Here is a 13881-nt window from a genome sequence, read left to right as displayed (position 1 = left end):
AGTTTCTCTGTCTCTCCATCTCCTCCTGTACAGCAGATGTCATAGCAGATACTGTCAACAGGACTGGAGAGAAGAAGCAGACAATGGAGAAAGAAAAGCAAAGGGAAGAGAGCTGTTAAATTTATCCTTGGCAAAAACACCTCACAAAGGCAGCAAGACCATCCTGAGAGGAAATCCAGTGTGGGAGAAAATTTGGGATGCTGCTCAAGAGAACAGGACCTGGCGAAATAAAAGGCAGTATACTGATTTGGGGTTTTGAATTCCCTAATTCCCCTCCTCCCTGGCTCTCATGATTTTGAATGAAACATTAATACTGCTTCAGATGCTTCTTCCCTCCAAGGCCAATCAGCTGCTCGGCAGGGCGTGAAGAGGTTGTTCATTTGAACAGCTAACGAGGGAGTGGAAGGACAGAGCTGATTCTGAGGCTTTTCCAGCACTGCTGAAGCTCACATTTGTCTTGACACACAGGGAATGACCTGAAGAGCCTCTCTTCACTTTGGAAGAAGAGGAGTGGTGTGTTAATTCTGTGTAAACAACCCTGAGTTGTCAGAAGGGATAATTTTTCGTGATACAGCCGTAAACATCCGGTTTTGAGACGGGAGTAGACACTTTGTCCTGCTTAGTGCCATGGCAACAACTACCACTGTAAATCTTCCACATAGAGAGGGGTACAGAAAAAAGGGACTAAAACTGCCAAACAACCAAAAATGTTAAATCCCAAGCCTTCCATTTTAACAAAATTACTTCATCTCTCAGTGGCCAAGCCTTCAGGATAAGAAGCGAATCCCAAGACTGAATTTTGGATCTTCCTGAAGGTGAAAAACTGTTTCCCCTTAATCTGGGAAGGAAAGAAAAGTTGAATTGGCTGAAGGTGCTGCTGGTCTTGTTGCTATTAAGGTCTGTTCTGGTTTCCAGCTCCCAAGAAAAGGAGAAAGAAATGAAGAAAAATCCATCAAAGGAAGCAAGAGCAGTTTTTGTTCACAGTGCTGGGTCTGACTTGTAACACTACAGAAGGACCTATAGAGTAATCACCATCCAATCATTCTGGCAAACCTATACCTGTGCACTGCTATTTTGGGAACTGCTTTTAGCTATTTTATCATCTCTGGCTCCTAGCAGCAGCAGGAAAGAAATCATCTTGACTAGTCAATTTGCTCTTTATAACACAATGACAACAGAACAAGAGACAGGTACAGAACGAATAAGGTAGGCAGGAACAAGACATTAACTTGAGAATGAGAGCAGATATAAAAATGTTTCACCTTCTGCAGCTAAGAGAAGCTGGCAGGAACAGTGATGCTGCTGCACAGGGAAGAGTCAAGGTGACAGCTTTTCCAGAATAAGGGAAGCCACAATGGCCAAGCCTTCTGTTTACTGATTAGACACAGCCCAAATGTCAGCATCAAATCCTGATTTCTCAGGCTGGCTTCGAAAGCTACTGAACCCACAAAAAAACCCACCAGTGAATGAACAAACCAGTGATAGGACCCCCAAGACAGACAAAGAATTTGGACAGGTCTGCTTTATCTATTTTTTCCTACAGCAAACTTCTCAAAGAAGCTCAAAAGGATTCAAAAATCAGGACAAAAAAGATAAGTTATAGTGTAATATAAAACAGAAATAGAAATTTTTACAACAGAGGTATAACACAGTATATCCACAACCTTTCCTGTCCACTGTGTCCCCACAGGCAGGTCGTCAGAACCCCAGGCTTCAGCTTTGCTAACTCTAATTTCCAGGTGACAGCAAGTCTGCTTGGTGCTCTTTGGTCCCTTAGGAATATGAGTTTTATCCCTCTTTTCAGAGGTCTGGCTGCCTGTTCTGCTCCTCAGGTCCATGTCCTGAGCAGAACAGGTGACAGGCACCCCGCTCATGCCTGCTGCGCCTCGAGCTTTCAGCACTCTTTGTTTGTGAAACACCCATGAACTTAGAACAAACAAAAAAAAATGGACACAACTGGGCCAGCCCCTCACCTTGTGTTTATCTGCTAAGCCTAATTTCTCACCTCTGCTTGTTTTTTAATTCACTAGTCATCTTCAGCGTTTGTCAACTTAAAATGAAAAGAAAAAGGAAGAAAAGTGTCCTTTTGTTATCACGGATGCCTTAGTGGTATCTGGAGAAATAATACCCTTTCTTGATGCATGATCTACTGCAGGAGAGTACACAATCACAGAAGAAAACAAAATTTGAGCAACTGGTTTAGATTTGTGTCTTGTATTACCCCAAGTAAATTAGTATAGCTTAAAAAAACCAGAAATGTACTGATAAGAGAATTTTCTCTTTAGAGCTTTATCTATTTTTGAAGTAACAGCAGATCTGTTTTCTCTTGTACTTAGTTGCTAATGGACCTAAAATCTCTTTACAGCAGGTAATGCCACTGTTACACATATCCTACATCAGCCCTACTAGAGGGAACAGGAGGGCACTCAGTGAGAACAACTCAACACCTGCTGCATTTCCCTGCAGCCAGGCTCAGGAAACTCTCTTTTCCTTTCTGCTGTGCAGAGAGAACTTAGCATAATGAACACTTGAGATCAGCCTATTTAGGGTAGGCTTCCCAAAAAGAGATGGAATAACTAGGCATTAATCTTATCCATTTCACTTCTCTAGGGGAAAAAAAAAACAAACTCCTCCTTCAAATGGATAAAACATCTGCTACAAATGGAAGCAGAAGATCATAAGACTGTTGGTCTCATTGATCATTTTCTAATTTGCATTGTACATTCCTTTCTGTAATAGTAGGGTAATTTGTACAGAATTACAAGTTGCAATTATTTATATAATTGGAAAGATGTGAGAAACAGCTTTTGGAATGTCTTAATCTGTACTGGTGAAACTATGAACTCCATAGCCATGAACCTCTTGCAAACAACAAAAGAAGCAGAAAGTTTTAAAAGGGAGCTCTAAAAGAATTTTAAATAGCTACAGATACCCAGTGAGACAAGTGTGTAAAATGGTTCCAACTTTATGTATTGACTGATTACACAGCTACTGAAACTCTCACTGCATTCCATAATTTCACTAAATGTGAGAAGAAAAACAAACTATATTACTGAAGTCAGGCAGCTAAAACAGAGATGAACTGAAGAGATTAAAATTAGGGCAGTAAATAAAATGAGATGCTGCTTGAGAAAAAGAGTGGGAACACCCCGATGGGCAAACACTGGTGTATATACACACATGATTTATAAAAGGGATGGAGAAGCCAGGCACAAAGTAACCTGGATGGAATGATGAAGATTGGTTTACCAGAACAAATTTTCAAAGATAAATATTAAGTGGTTTGTATACACACAAGAAAGGTCCATCACAGGGGGAAAGGAAGCATTTGGGGAGATTCACAGACTGTAACATAGAATTAGAATGTTCTAAACAAACTCCCTGATGGACATGTAATGAACTGAAGGAACTTATATACAAGGGAAGTCAGCAAGGCTTTCTTTTTGTGTGCATGTGAAACTCAGCAGGAAAACAAAGAAAGTGAGAAAGTATCCTGGCAGGAATTATCCTATTTCAAATCCTTGCTATTCTTATTTTAAAATGAAATTTGGAGTGTTTCCGAAAAAGCCCTTTGAAAGTTTTAACTCCAAAATCATTAGTGCCTTTTGTTTTATTGGTTTTTTTTTGTTTTGCTTTTTCGGGTTTGTTTTTTTTTTGGGGGGGAGGGGTTTTGTTAGCATGGTGGATTTACAGCAATAATCTGAAATCTTTTTCTGACAGATTATAGACTCTTGCAATACTTTGCTTTGGTAGACACACATCAACTGTAAATTAGCTTAAAACATGCACACACACATGCCAGTTTTGACTGCATCTCCTGCATTTATGAATTCCAGCTAACTTTGGGAGATGCACAGGACCAAATCCTGCAGTGTGCATGCCAGCCAAAGGAAGCCAAGCTGATCTCAATGCCTAAATCCAAAAAGAGAGAGGCAGCTGAACATCTTGAGCAGCTTAAGCCACACAATAATACCCAGCGTGACCACAACAGCAAATGTAAGAAATGTGCAAACCACCACCTGTTATACACAACACTTTATTTCTGGACTCTCCAAATAAATGGATCAAATACTCTCTACTTAACAGTACTACAAAGCATGCAAAAAAGATTGATCTTGTAAAACGATGAACTTTAAAAACTGCAGTTGCAACTGACAGCATCTGTAATTAATTATTCTAAATTTTTATCCCTTGGACTAAAATTTTGTAAGCAATATGAAAGAGACATAAAGCTTTAGGTCAAAATAATCTCTCTTTATCTCTTTGCTCTAAATAAAGCCACAGAAGAGCTTAAATGAATGAAAAAATATAGCGGAAAATGTACAGTGCAATGTTCTTAAGTACAGCTTTGCACTACATCAACAATGATCATTATTTTCAGTGGGGGAAGAGCTGAACCCTAGAAATGTGGCTTTAAACAAAAATACATAAATTGCAGTTTGTGCTCAGCTTCTACATATTGCACATCAAAGCTGGTACAGAGCTGCACAGCCTCGAGACTGAGTTTAAGCAGATCTGCTGTTATGACAGCAATAATTTTGGACTTACATTTCTAGGTCTCTGAATTGTCAGTGTAATTAAACTCACACAAATTAGTTTGGAAAGGAATTTTCCAGAAAAATATCTGGGGCAACATGTGGCTGATCATTTGAGTTGGGTCACTAAATGTGTAGGTCACAGAAATACCTAACAATTCAGTATTATACCATAATAAAATTTCTAAAATGTTGTTATTGTAACACAAGTTTGTGGGTTTTTTAGGCATTAATAACCCATAAATCTGTTACAGCAACACCTCTGCTTAAGCAATGAGAGCTTTTGGTGACAAATGTAAACTGTGGCCTGCACAAAGACTTTGGGTAACTTTAAAGAAAGCATAATTAGAAAATCATTTCCCCTCTCCTCCCATCTAGAAGGAATGTGCAAACCCACTGAAACAGGAGGTGTGACAAATGCAGTGATCAAGATTTAGTGGCAAAACCAGTTTGCATGTACAAGGGCTAAATTAACCTATTCCTCTTCATCAGCAAAACTGGCACTTAACCAGGAATTCAGGTGTAAGACTGTATGCTATCTAGGCATCCTAGTTTTCCAAGGTCATTACTCTTCAGGCTGTTTTCAATGATAGATATTTTTGTTACTTGCAGTTGAAAATAACTCGTTTTCCTTAATGCTCACTGCACATTTGGAAGAGACTTGCATAAACTGTGTGGCTGAAGAGATAACTGATTTCTAGTTAGCATGTTATTCTAACTTGTAGCATTACTTCACAAATGGGCTTGCAATGACTCCAGGAAATAAGTATTATTTTAATATATGTGTCATATTTGAGTAAACACATTTTTTCCTCTTAAATACAAAGAGGTGTAGTTGACATCAGTCTGTTTAACCCAGTGTTACACACTGTTGTAGCTTCAGGTTATAAGGGAGACCGTAAACAACAAACATTTGGTGAAATCCCCATTTTGTCAGAATCTGAGGTATTGATGATTCCCAGATTGTAGAAAGTCTCTGTCTCTCAGCCCCCTGCCAAAGCAGAAGCCATAATTGGTCTGTGCTGGTTTCCAGGTTGTTTATTCTGTTTATCTCTCACATGTTCTGCTGCCCTGCCCAGCTCTGTCCTGCAGGGCAGCGTGTGGGGCTCTGCCCTCAGTGGGATGTGACAAACATTAAATACCAGAAACTCCCTGGGCTGCATTTACAAGAACGTGCCAATATCTGTCACCTACGTTGGACAGTGTGTCCCCAGCCTGAACCAACAGAAAAATGCCAACACCACAGTGAAACATGGAGGGCATGAAGAAGGAAAAAAAGGACAAGGCAAACCCAATTTCCTCCATCTTGTCCCCTTTGGACCCCTCATCTAGAATCCTAAAATGCTACTTTTGCACCTGTGCCACCCTTAATTATTACTCATATCAAACACTCGGAGCTTGTCATTGATCCTGTAAGATTGAAAACTCTTTTCCATGGCCAGAGATCACAGCCAGTGTCTCTGGGGGCTCTATCCAGGGGGGTTCCTGACCCCTGCAGGGTCCCAGACCAGCCAGGGCAGCCAGAGGGAAGCCCTGGATTCCTACACCATATAAGAGAAGACTAAAACCAAAATGGAAATTGAAGTCCCTGCTTTCCACACCTGTACTGAATCTGGATGCAGAGGCCAAGAAGGGCTGGCAGCCACCTTCCTCTTGCCTTTTTCTTCTCGACTTGAAATATTTCTGCTCCCCACAGTGTCCAGGAGCAGTCGTGGGCCAGCAGTGCAGTGAGGTTTGGTCACAGGGACTACAGAAAACCTCCTCCTGTTTGGCTTCTCCAGTTAAAGTGCAGCTGCTCTGCATGTCTGGAAAATACAAAGTGATCTCAGAAGAGCAGGCTCTTTCATATCTGAAGAGTATTTAACATGACTGCGTTCCAGCTTGATCAAAGCTCAGTTTTATCATGAGGAAAATCTTTGTAGTCGTCCTTTTCTCTGGTTCTGAAGAGTAAGTCATAACTTAAACACCTCTAATTCTTTAGGTTGGCTGCTAAAGGAACAAAAATGCATTCCAGGAAAAGGTTATATGTGGTTATAATGAATTTAAATCTTTACTTTTATTTAAATGTATTTACCTTAATTATAGTTTCAAGCCATTGAGTGCACAGGTAGTCCCTTTCCTTTGAACATGATTTGCTCTTTTCTACAATTTGTTTCAAAATTCAGCTGTCTGTTTAAAACAGATTTCCAAGGAGAAAAACAATATTAAAATCCTCTAGTATGACAGGAAAGTCTCTGAGAGCCCCTTTGTTTAGTGGGAATTAAACTAGCAGAGCATTTTGGAATTCAAGCAACAGGAAGTAATTGTTTTTACCTTCTTCAAACTTGTTCCTGACTTTTCAAAAGAGAAAATGAATCCCTATTTTAAGTCTAAAATACACAACATGGTTGTATTTTTTTCAACTCTTGAAAGAGCACTTTGGTTCTTAAAACCCAAAGGAAATTGGACCTAACAGTGTTCATTCATTTGACCTTAAGACAGGAAATATGATTTACACTTGTTCTCTATCCTTTGATGTCTTGCACTAGAAGGACAAATTGAATACTATCACGAAAAGAAAAATAAAAAATATGGAAAGCAACAGCTCACAATGAGGAAAATAAAATGAAAAACCATACTGGAAGCTATTTCACCCACTCAAATGTTTTTCATCTGTTTAAAACTTGTAAATGCTTTTTGAATTTATCTAGATAAATCTAGATGTACTTAGCATCTTGATGAAAATCTACATCTTGATATGCTCCTGGAAGATTTGGGGGGTGAGGTGGGAATAAATCAGGAAGTAATTAAAGGTATAAAAATTTAAAAATACCTTTTAAAGGGATCTAACTACTTTCTGAAGACAGGTTTTGATTTTAGACTCAGTTCTGAATTAAAGTGAAGCTTTTTGAGGTACAATTTAATTGCAAGTATTAGCTTTCTAGGGAATGAGCATTCTACTGGAACAAAACTCTCCACAGAAAACCTTGGCTCTCACATTCCACCACAGGGCTGGCAGGCCACGGTTATGCCTCTTTGGCTTTCTCTTTCTTTGTGCTTTTCTCTGTCCTGAAGCTGAAAGCAAATATTAAAAAGTAAACTACTCATTCATAAAATGCTTAAATTCTACTGCAAGACCATAATTGCAGTTTCTCATACATTTTGTCTTCAATATCCATTGCATTTCCACTCCCAGATTTTTTAATTTTTAATTTCTTGACTGTCAACTATCTTTACCTCCATCAAGTGCTAAAATCTGTTTTTCTGTCACTGTGAAATATTGATCTCATACTTATGACCTGTAAAACACTTTATGCCTAATGGCCATTGCTATGCCCAAAGTAGTCATCATGTATTCTGTTGCAACATCTATTAGTCAATTTTAAAGAACAAAATTAAGAATATTATAAGACCTTGATGGCTCATCCTCAAGATGTGCAATCCAAAGCAACAGTAAACTTTACTTTTTATTTAGATTCATTTTTCCACTACAAAATTTATGAAAAATTCGCTATGATTAGTGGCCTGGACTGTTGTTAGAATCCTTATTTCATAAGCAGCTTTTTTGAGTTAATTCTTCTTTTAATGGTCAGTCTCTCTATCAAGATTTTCTGCTTTCATGATTTTGTTGTTTTTGTTTTGGTTTGCTGGATTTTTCTTTTTTTACACATTGAAGGAATTATTCTGTTCATTCCTGCACTACAATATTTGCTTTATCATGTATCATGGGGTGATAATCCATGATCTTCAGTGCTTGTTTTCAAATGCCCATAAGACAAACACTATTTTTACCTGAATATGTCTGAGAGGTCCATCTGACTCTCCTTTATGAATGCATTACATACTTGATGTGTTCAAATTTTGCAATTTACCCTCACAAAGCCCTTCAGTGATACAGAAATATTATTGACATTTTACAATGGAAGAGAAAACGAGTCAGCTTATTAAGGTATCTAAATGCTTAAGGATGCCTTTTGGGGATTTTCAAGGTTACTCTGACATATAATTCTTATTGAACTAATTGAAGATTTTTCACTAAATGCCTAATTTGCATTTCTATTTTTCTGAAAAGCTTTAAAATCTGACTCACCTGTGCCACCCTTGAAATCCAGTGGACCAGCATGTTAAACCCAGATCTCATTAGCCCTTAAACTCAACTCGTGTGCTCAAAGCACGTGCAGCACTCCCCACAACAGAGGAAAACTGCTGAAATATATGGAAAAACTGACAGATAAAGATGTGGCACACACCACAAGTAGCCAGTCCCCTCCTGGCCCGAGTCACACAACCAAGTGCATCCCATGTCAGGCAAGAGAGGAGTGGATCTCCAGGGAGCTGCTGCTCCGTGCTGGGGCTGAGAGCACCGGGAGGCTGAGCCTGGCCACAAACACTGGCACCAGCTCCCTCACTCCCCCAGTCAGGGCTGGGTTTCTCTAACCAGTCCTGACAGGGGACAGAGCCAGCATCCATGAATGGCTTCAGCCAGCGTGTGGGAGTCCAGGGCTTCCCTATGGCTGCCCTGGAAGGTCTGGGACCCTGGCAGGGGTCAGGAACCCCCCTGGACAGAGCCTCCAGAGACACTGGCTGTGATCTCTGGCCATGGAAAAGAGTTTGCAATCTTACAGGATCAATGACAAGCTCCGAGTGTTTGATATCAGTAATAATTAAGGGTGGCACAGGTGCAAAAGTAGAATTTTAGGATTCTAGATTAGGGGTCCAAACGGGACAAATGGAGGAAATTGGGTGTGCCTTGTCCTTTTTCTCCTTCTTCATGCCCTCCATGTTTCACTGTGCTGTTGGCATTTTTCTGTTGGTTCAGGCTGGGGACACACTGTCCAACGTAGGTGACAGATATTGGCACGTTATTGTAAATCCAGACCAGGGAGTTTCTGGTATTTAATGTTTGTAACATCCCACTGAGGGCAGAGCCCCACACGCTGCCCTGCAGGACAGAGCTGGGCAGGGCAGCAGAACATGTGAGAGATAAACAGAATAAACAACCTTGGAACCAGCACAGACCAATTATGGCTTCTGCTTTGGCAGGGGGCTGAGAGACAGAGACTTTCTACAATCTGGGAATCATCAATACCACAGATTCCGACACCAAAATTGCTGCAGAATTATCTGTACCCACCATGTCACTGGCCTTTAGGCAACGCTTCATTTCAGAAACACTTTTCAAAGCGTGTCCCTATGCACTAATTCCTGCACGATACCTAGTCATGTACCTCATCAGATATTTATTCATGCACTTTTCTCCACTCTGATGCTTTTTAGATTGCTGTTTTGGGTGGCCTAAGAGCCAGTTACTCAGTCTGACAAAAGCATATCGCCTTCGCACCTCGGGAGGCAGGAAGCTGGACAAGGACAGCTCCATCTTTCGCCCAGCTCTGGTAAGGAGACGCTGTCCTTCAGCTCCACTTTCCTCCACATCCCTGTTCAGGCCTCTAGTGGCTGCAAAGGGAACGGATCAGGGCTTTTTAAGGCCGTTTTGCCCTTGTTAAGTCAATGAAACTCACTACACACAGCAAGCTGGGTTTGGTCAGTGTATTTACTGCCCTCTCACTATGTATTGCTTCATTTTGGAAGTCATGTGCACCGTCCTCTTACAGCCCATAGCACCACAGCTAAAGACCAGCTAAACAAACCACGTGGACAGCCATACTAGGATAAGAAATACATTTTAATCAAAGAAATATGAGATCAGGTAAATGAACAAATTCCTGACATGACTACCTCACAGAACTATTTTCCAAGTCAGGGTTTATGGGTAACAAGTTGCCTGCTAGACCCTCTGAGACTGGCTGCAGCTGCAAAAAATAAAAACGCTCAGCTTGAGGCCAATGGGAAGATGCTGCCTGCAGCATAAATTGCTCAGTGTTGTTGCACATTGGCTGGCGAAGGTTAGGGACTGCTGCTCTGTGTAATCGAGCAGGTTTGCAACAACAGTGGAAGGCTGTTGTGTAATAACAGTTCAAGCAAAACAGGTAGAAATAAACACACTTTTTTTTTTTTATCTTTAGGTAGAGGCGATAAATTTTTACTGAGCACACCATGTTTTAAAATCAGTCCCAAACAGATGCCAGGTATTCTTTTTGCCTGAGGCTGATGAAAAAAAAAAAAAAAAAGAAGCAGGTAGCTTCTGAAAGAAATCTGAAAAGCTGTTATCCAACTGGCGAAGGTTAAAGTCTCCATATGCATTTCAAGTAGTTTCATATCCAAAGTGAGCACTGATATAAGCAGATGGCTTTGGAATCATGACCTGATATACAAAATACATAACTGATCCTTTAGTAAATTAAAATTACAGAAAATCACAGGTGTCTGTCCTAAAATTACTGCTTATATGAACAAAGCAATTAAATCTGCCTATATGAACCAAACAATTAAATTTGCCTACTTTTAAAGAAACCCTATCAAACATTGCATGAATCACTCCAATTTGAATATTTTAAAGTAGTGAAAAGCCAGAATGTCTGCAAATAGCTTTGGATACAAGCAAAGTGAATGATGGAAAATTCCTTATTCATTTATTGTGATAGCACATCTTTTTCCTCCATTGAGTATTTTTTTATTTAGTTTTACTTGTTTTCTCCAGGCCTCCACCATATCCAAGGATTTGTCAGGAAGTTGCACTCTGAGTGTTACTTCAGGCTACTAAATTACAGAAAAGAGTATCATTAGACTGCCCTATGCTAAATGGACTGATTTATTTCAGAGAATAATGAAGCAATGAAAACTGTGCTGCGATGACTGGCTGATCTAACAGCAAGGCTTCCCAGTACTGCAAACGTTTATCAACTTCTGTTTTAACTCAGTAAATTTCTCCCCATACCGAGCAACCTCAACTTGATGATGCAGAAATAAATCTAATAAGCTCCTACTCTAAACTGCAATTTGCCCTTCCCTTGTATCCAGAGACAAATCTTCAGTCTTTTCGTGCAGCTAGAGCGAAGCTTCCTGATGCGAAAGCTTCCCTAAGTCAAAGTTTTTAAGTAAGAGCGCTATGCCACGATGTGGAAGCCATAACCCTGACAAACACACAGAAACCGACCCCGTGTACATCCTGTCCGACCTGCAGCCCGCACATCTGCTAGGGGAATGCGAGGAACGCTCCTTTCAGCTTGTGACCCACGGAACCGGGGAGTCGCGTGTGCCGCGTTCGGCAAAGCCGGGCCGGGATGCGCCTGGCCGCTTGGCCGCGGGGGAGCGGCGGGGCAGCCCCGGGCGCTGCGGCGGCGGCGGGGCCGGGGCGGCTCCGGCCGCTCCGGGCGGCAGCGCCCGCGCGAAGTTGCGCGCCCGCGCCCCGCGCTGCCGCACCCGCCGCGGGCTCGCCGAGCGCTGCGGGCTCGCATCTCCCCCAGCGCCGGCCGCTAAAACACCGAGCCCCGACCGCCGTCCTCCCCCAGCCGGGCCGGGCGAAGCCGTCCGGCCCCGCGGCCCCGGAGCATCCCCCCGCCGCGCCGGCAGGCCTCTCTCTCCCCGCGGCAGCCCGGGGATGCTCGGGGCAGCTCGCCCTCCTCCCGCGGCCGGGGCCGGAGGCAGGCGGCCGGTGCCCGCGCCCCCGAGGGCGGCGGCCGTACCTGAGTCGCTGAGGCGGGGCCGGGCTCTGTCCCGCAGGTAGTAGATGAAATCGCGGCAGTTCTCGTTCTCCACCGCCCCGACGGAGCACAGCTCGGCCAGCAGCTGCAGCGCTTTCTGGCAGATCTCGTCCTCCCTGTCGCCGGGCATCGCCCCGCAGCATCCTCGGGAGCGGAGCGGAGCCCTGCGGTCAGGCGCCGCGCCGCTGCCCGCCGCCCGCCTGCGGCCGCCGCGCCGCCGCCCGCATCCTCCTCAGCCGGCGGCGCCCGCCCCGCCGGGCCGAGCCGGGCCGGGCCGGGCCGGGCCGGGCCGCCCGCCGCTCCCCGCGGTGCCGCACGGGGTCCCACCAGTTGAACGTGAGGGCGGGCAGCGCCGGCGCCGCGGCCGCCCCGCCGCGCTGGCGCAGCGCTGCCGGCGGGGGAGCGGGCGGCGGCCGCCGCGCCCCTCTCCGCCCCGGGGGCAGGAGCCGCGCACGCCGCTCGGGGAAACTTCGGAGGCGGCGCTGAGGCTGAAGGAGCGCGGGGCCGGGCGCGGTCCTGACGGGCAGCGCCCCGTCCCCCGCCTCCCCACGGCGGGCAGGGCAGGGCAGGGCAGGCCCGGCCCTCCCGCGGCTCGTCCCGGGCCGGGCGCCCTTGTGCCGCGGCGCCCGCCTGCCCCGAGCCCGCCCGGCTGGCCGCGAACGCCTCGCCGCCCGGAGGGGAACGCGTGCGAGATGCAGCCCGGGCGGAACGGCGACCTTCGCTCAGCGGATTCGCATTGCCGGGTTAAAAAGAGTTAAAGCGCGGCTGAGAAAGCTCGGGCACCTGAGAGCCAGGCATAGCCGGAGGGGAGGGCAGGAGAGCCTTCGCCGAGGGGGTGGCGGCTGAGGAGATGTCTGCCATTAGGCATGTTTATCCTGACAAGTGAGGGATTCGTAAGGTGCTGCTTCGCTTTCTGGGTTTGTAGGCTGGGAGGCTGGTGGGTGAAAAGCTGAGAACTGGCTGCTCCATTTAACTTCATTTTTTTTTTCTCTCTCTCTTCCTTTTATAATACTTTAGGCAAATATCAAAGGCCACGGTAAGCTCAGGAAGTTCAGACTGGTGTGGATGTTCAGCCTCCTGTTTAAAGACTGCTGATAACGGTTCTAGAAATAGCATCATCTTTTAGTAGAAGCTTTTTTCTTCATAAAGAGAAAAGTATATCATTGAAATTAGATGCATTTTGGGAGAGGATATTAATAAGAAAAGTTGTTTAACAATATAACTTGCCTCCTAGTGCTTTGGCAACATTAATTATGTCTGAAAGGCATTCTCCCCTCCACCCCCTCTTTTTAATACAAAAATGATATCTGTAAAACATGATTGTATAAGCCAGGCATAATTCCACCAGTAATCAGACGACTCGCTCAGGCTGGGTTGTCATTGTTAAAAATTAATAATAGATAACAAAAGAGTGTGTAGCTGTTACAGTTGTTACCATTGTAATCATATTTTTGAGGGCCAGAGGTTTTGATGACATCAGTGTATGTTTTCATATCTAACCGTGTGAAACTCCCTGCTAGTCTCAATAAATGCCGCACAAATGCTCATCTTGGTGCTGGAAAAACCAGTCCTTTGTTTGTTTCTCCAAGCATACAGGGAGAAAGACAACTCGTAAGAGGTACTGTCAGTCACAGCTCTTCCTCTGAAACTAAGGATCAGGCATCAGCAGTCCTGCTGCTTAACATACTGCAGTGAAGAAGGGGCATATTTTAAAGAGCTTCGTAGACCCAGAGGTACCAGAATGTCTTTTTAGGGAAAAACAGGTT

At 44.0% G+C, this 13881-nt stretch overlaps 1 protein-coding gene and 1 long non-coding RNA gene across 5 annotated transcripts in view; one reads left to right on the top strand and one right to left on the bottom strand.

Moving 5' to 3' along the window:
• The window catches only part of SYT9 (synaptotagmin 9), a 70197-nt gene extending 57855 nt beyond the window's left edge, over positions 1-12342 (bottom strand). For 2 of the 3 annotated variants that reach the window (XM_021527582.3, XM_077784391.2), the window contains exon 1: positions 12098-12334. In XM_021527582.3, the coding sequence (XP_021383257.1) occupies positions 12098-12245 (148 nt within the window). In that variant the 5' untranslated portion in view covers positions 12246-12334. Of the gene's footprint in view, positions 1-12097 lie in introns of all 3 variants that reach the window. The other variant, XM_021527581.3, reaches the window with a different exon arrangement.
• Positions 12343-12540: 198 nt separating this feature from the next.
• Positions 12541-13881, top strand: part of LOC144246513 (uncharacterized) — a 29526-nt gene continuing 28185 nt past the window's right edge. For both annotated transcript variants that reach the window (XR_014955317.1, XR_014955316.1), the window contains exon 1: positions 12541-13881. This exon is cut by the window's right edge. This is a non-coding gene — a long non-coding RNA (uncharacterized LOC144246513).

The sequence above is a fragment of the Lonchura striata genome, chromosome 5 (assembly GCF_050655825.1).
Source record: "Lonchura striata isolate lonStrDom1 chromosome 5, ASM5065582v1, whole genome shotgun sequence".
NCBI lineage: Eukaryota > Metazoa > Chordata > Aves > Passeriformes > Estrildidae > Lonchura > Lonchura striata.
This window is presented reverse-complemented; position numbering and strand designations above follow the sequence as displayed.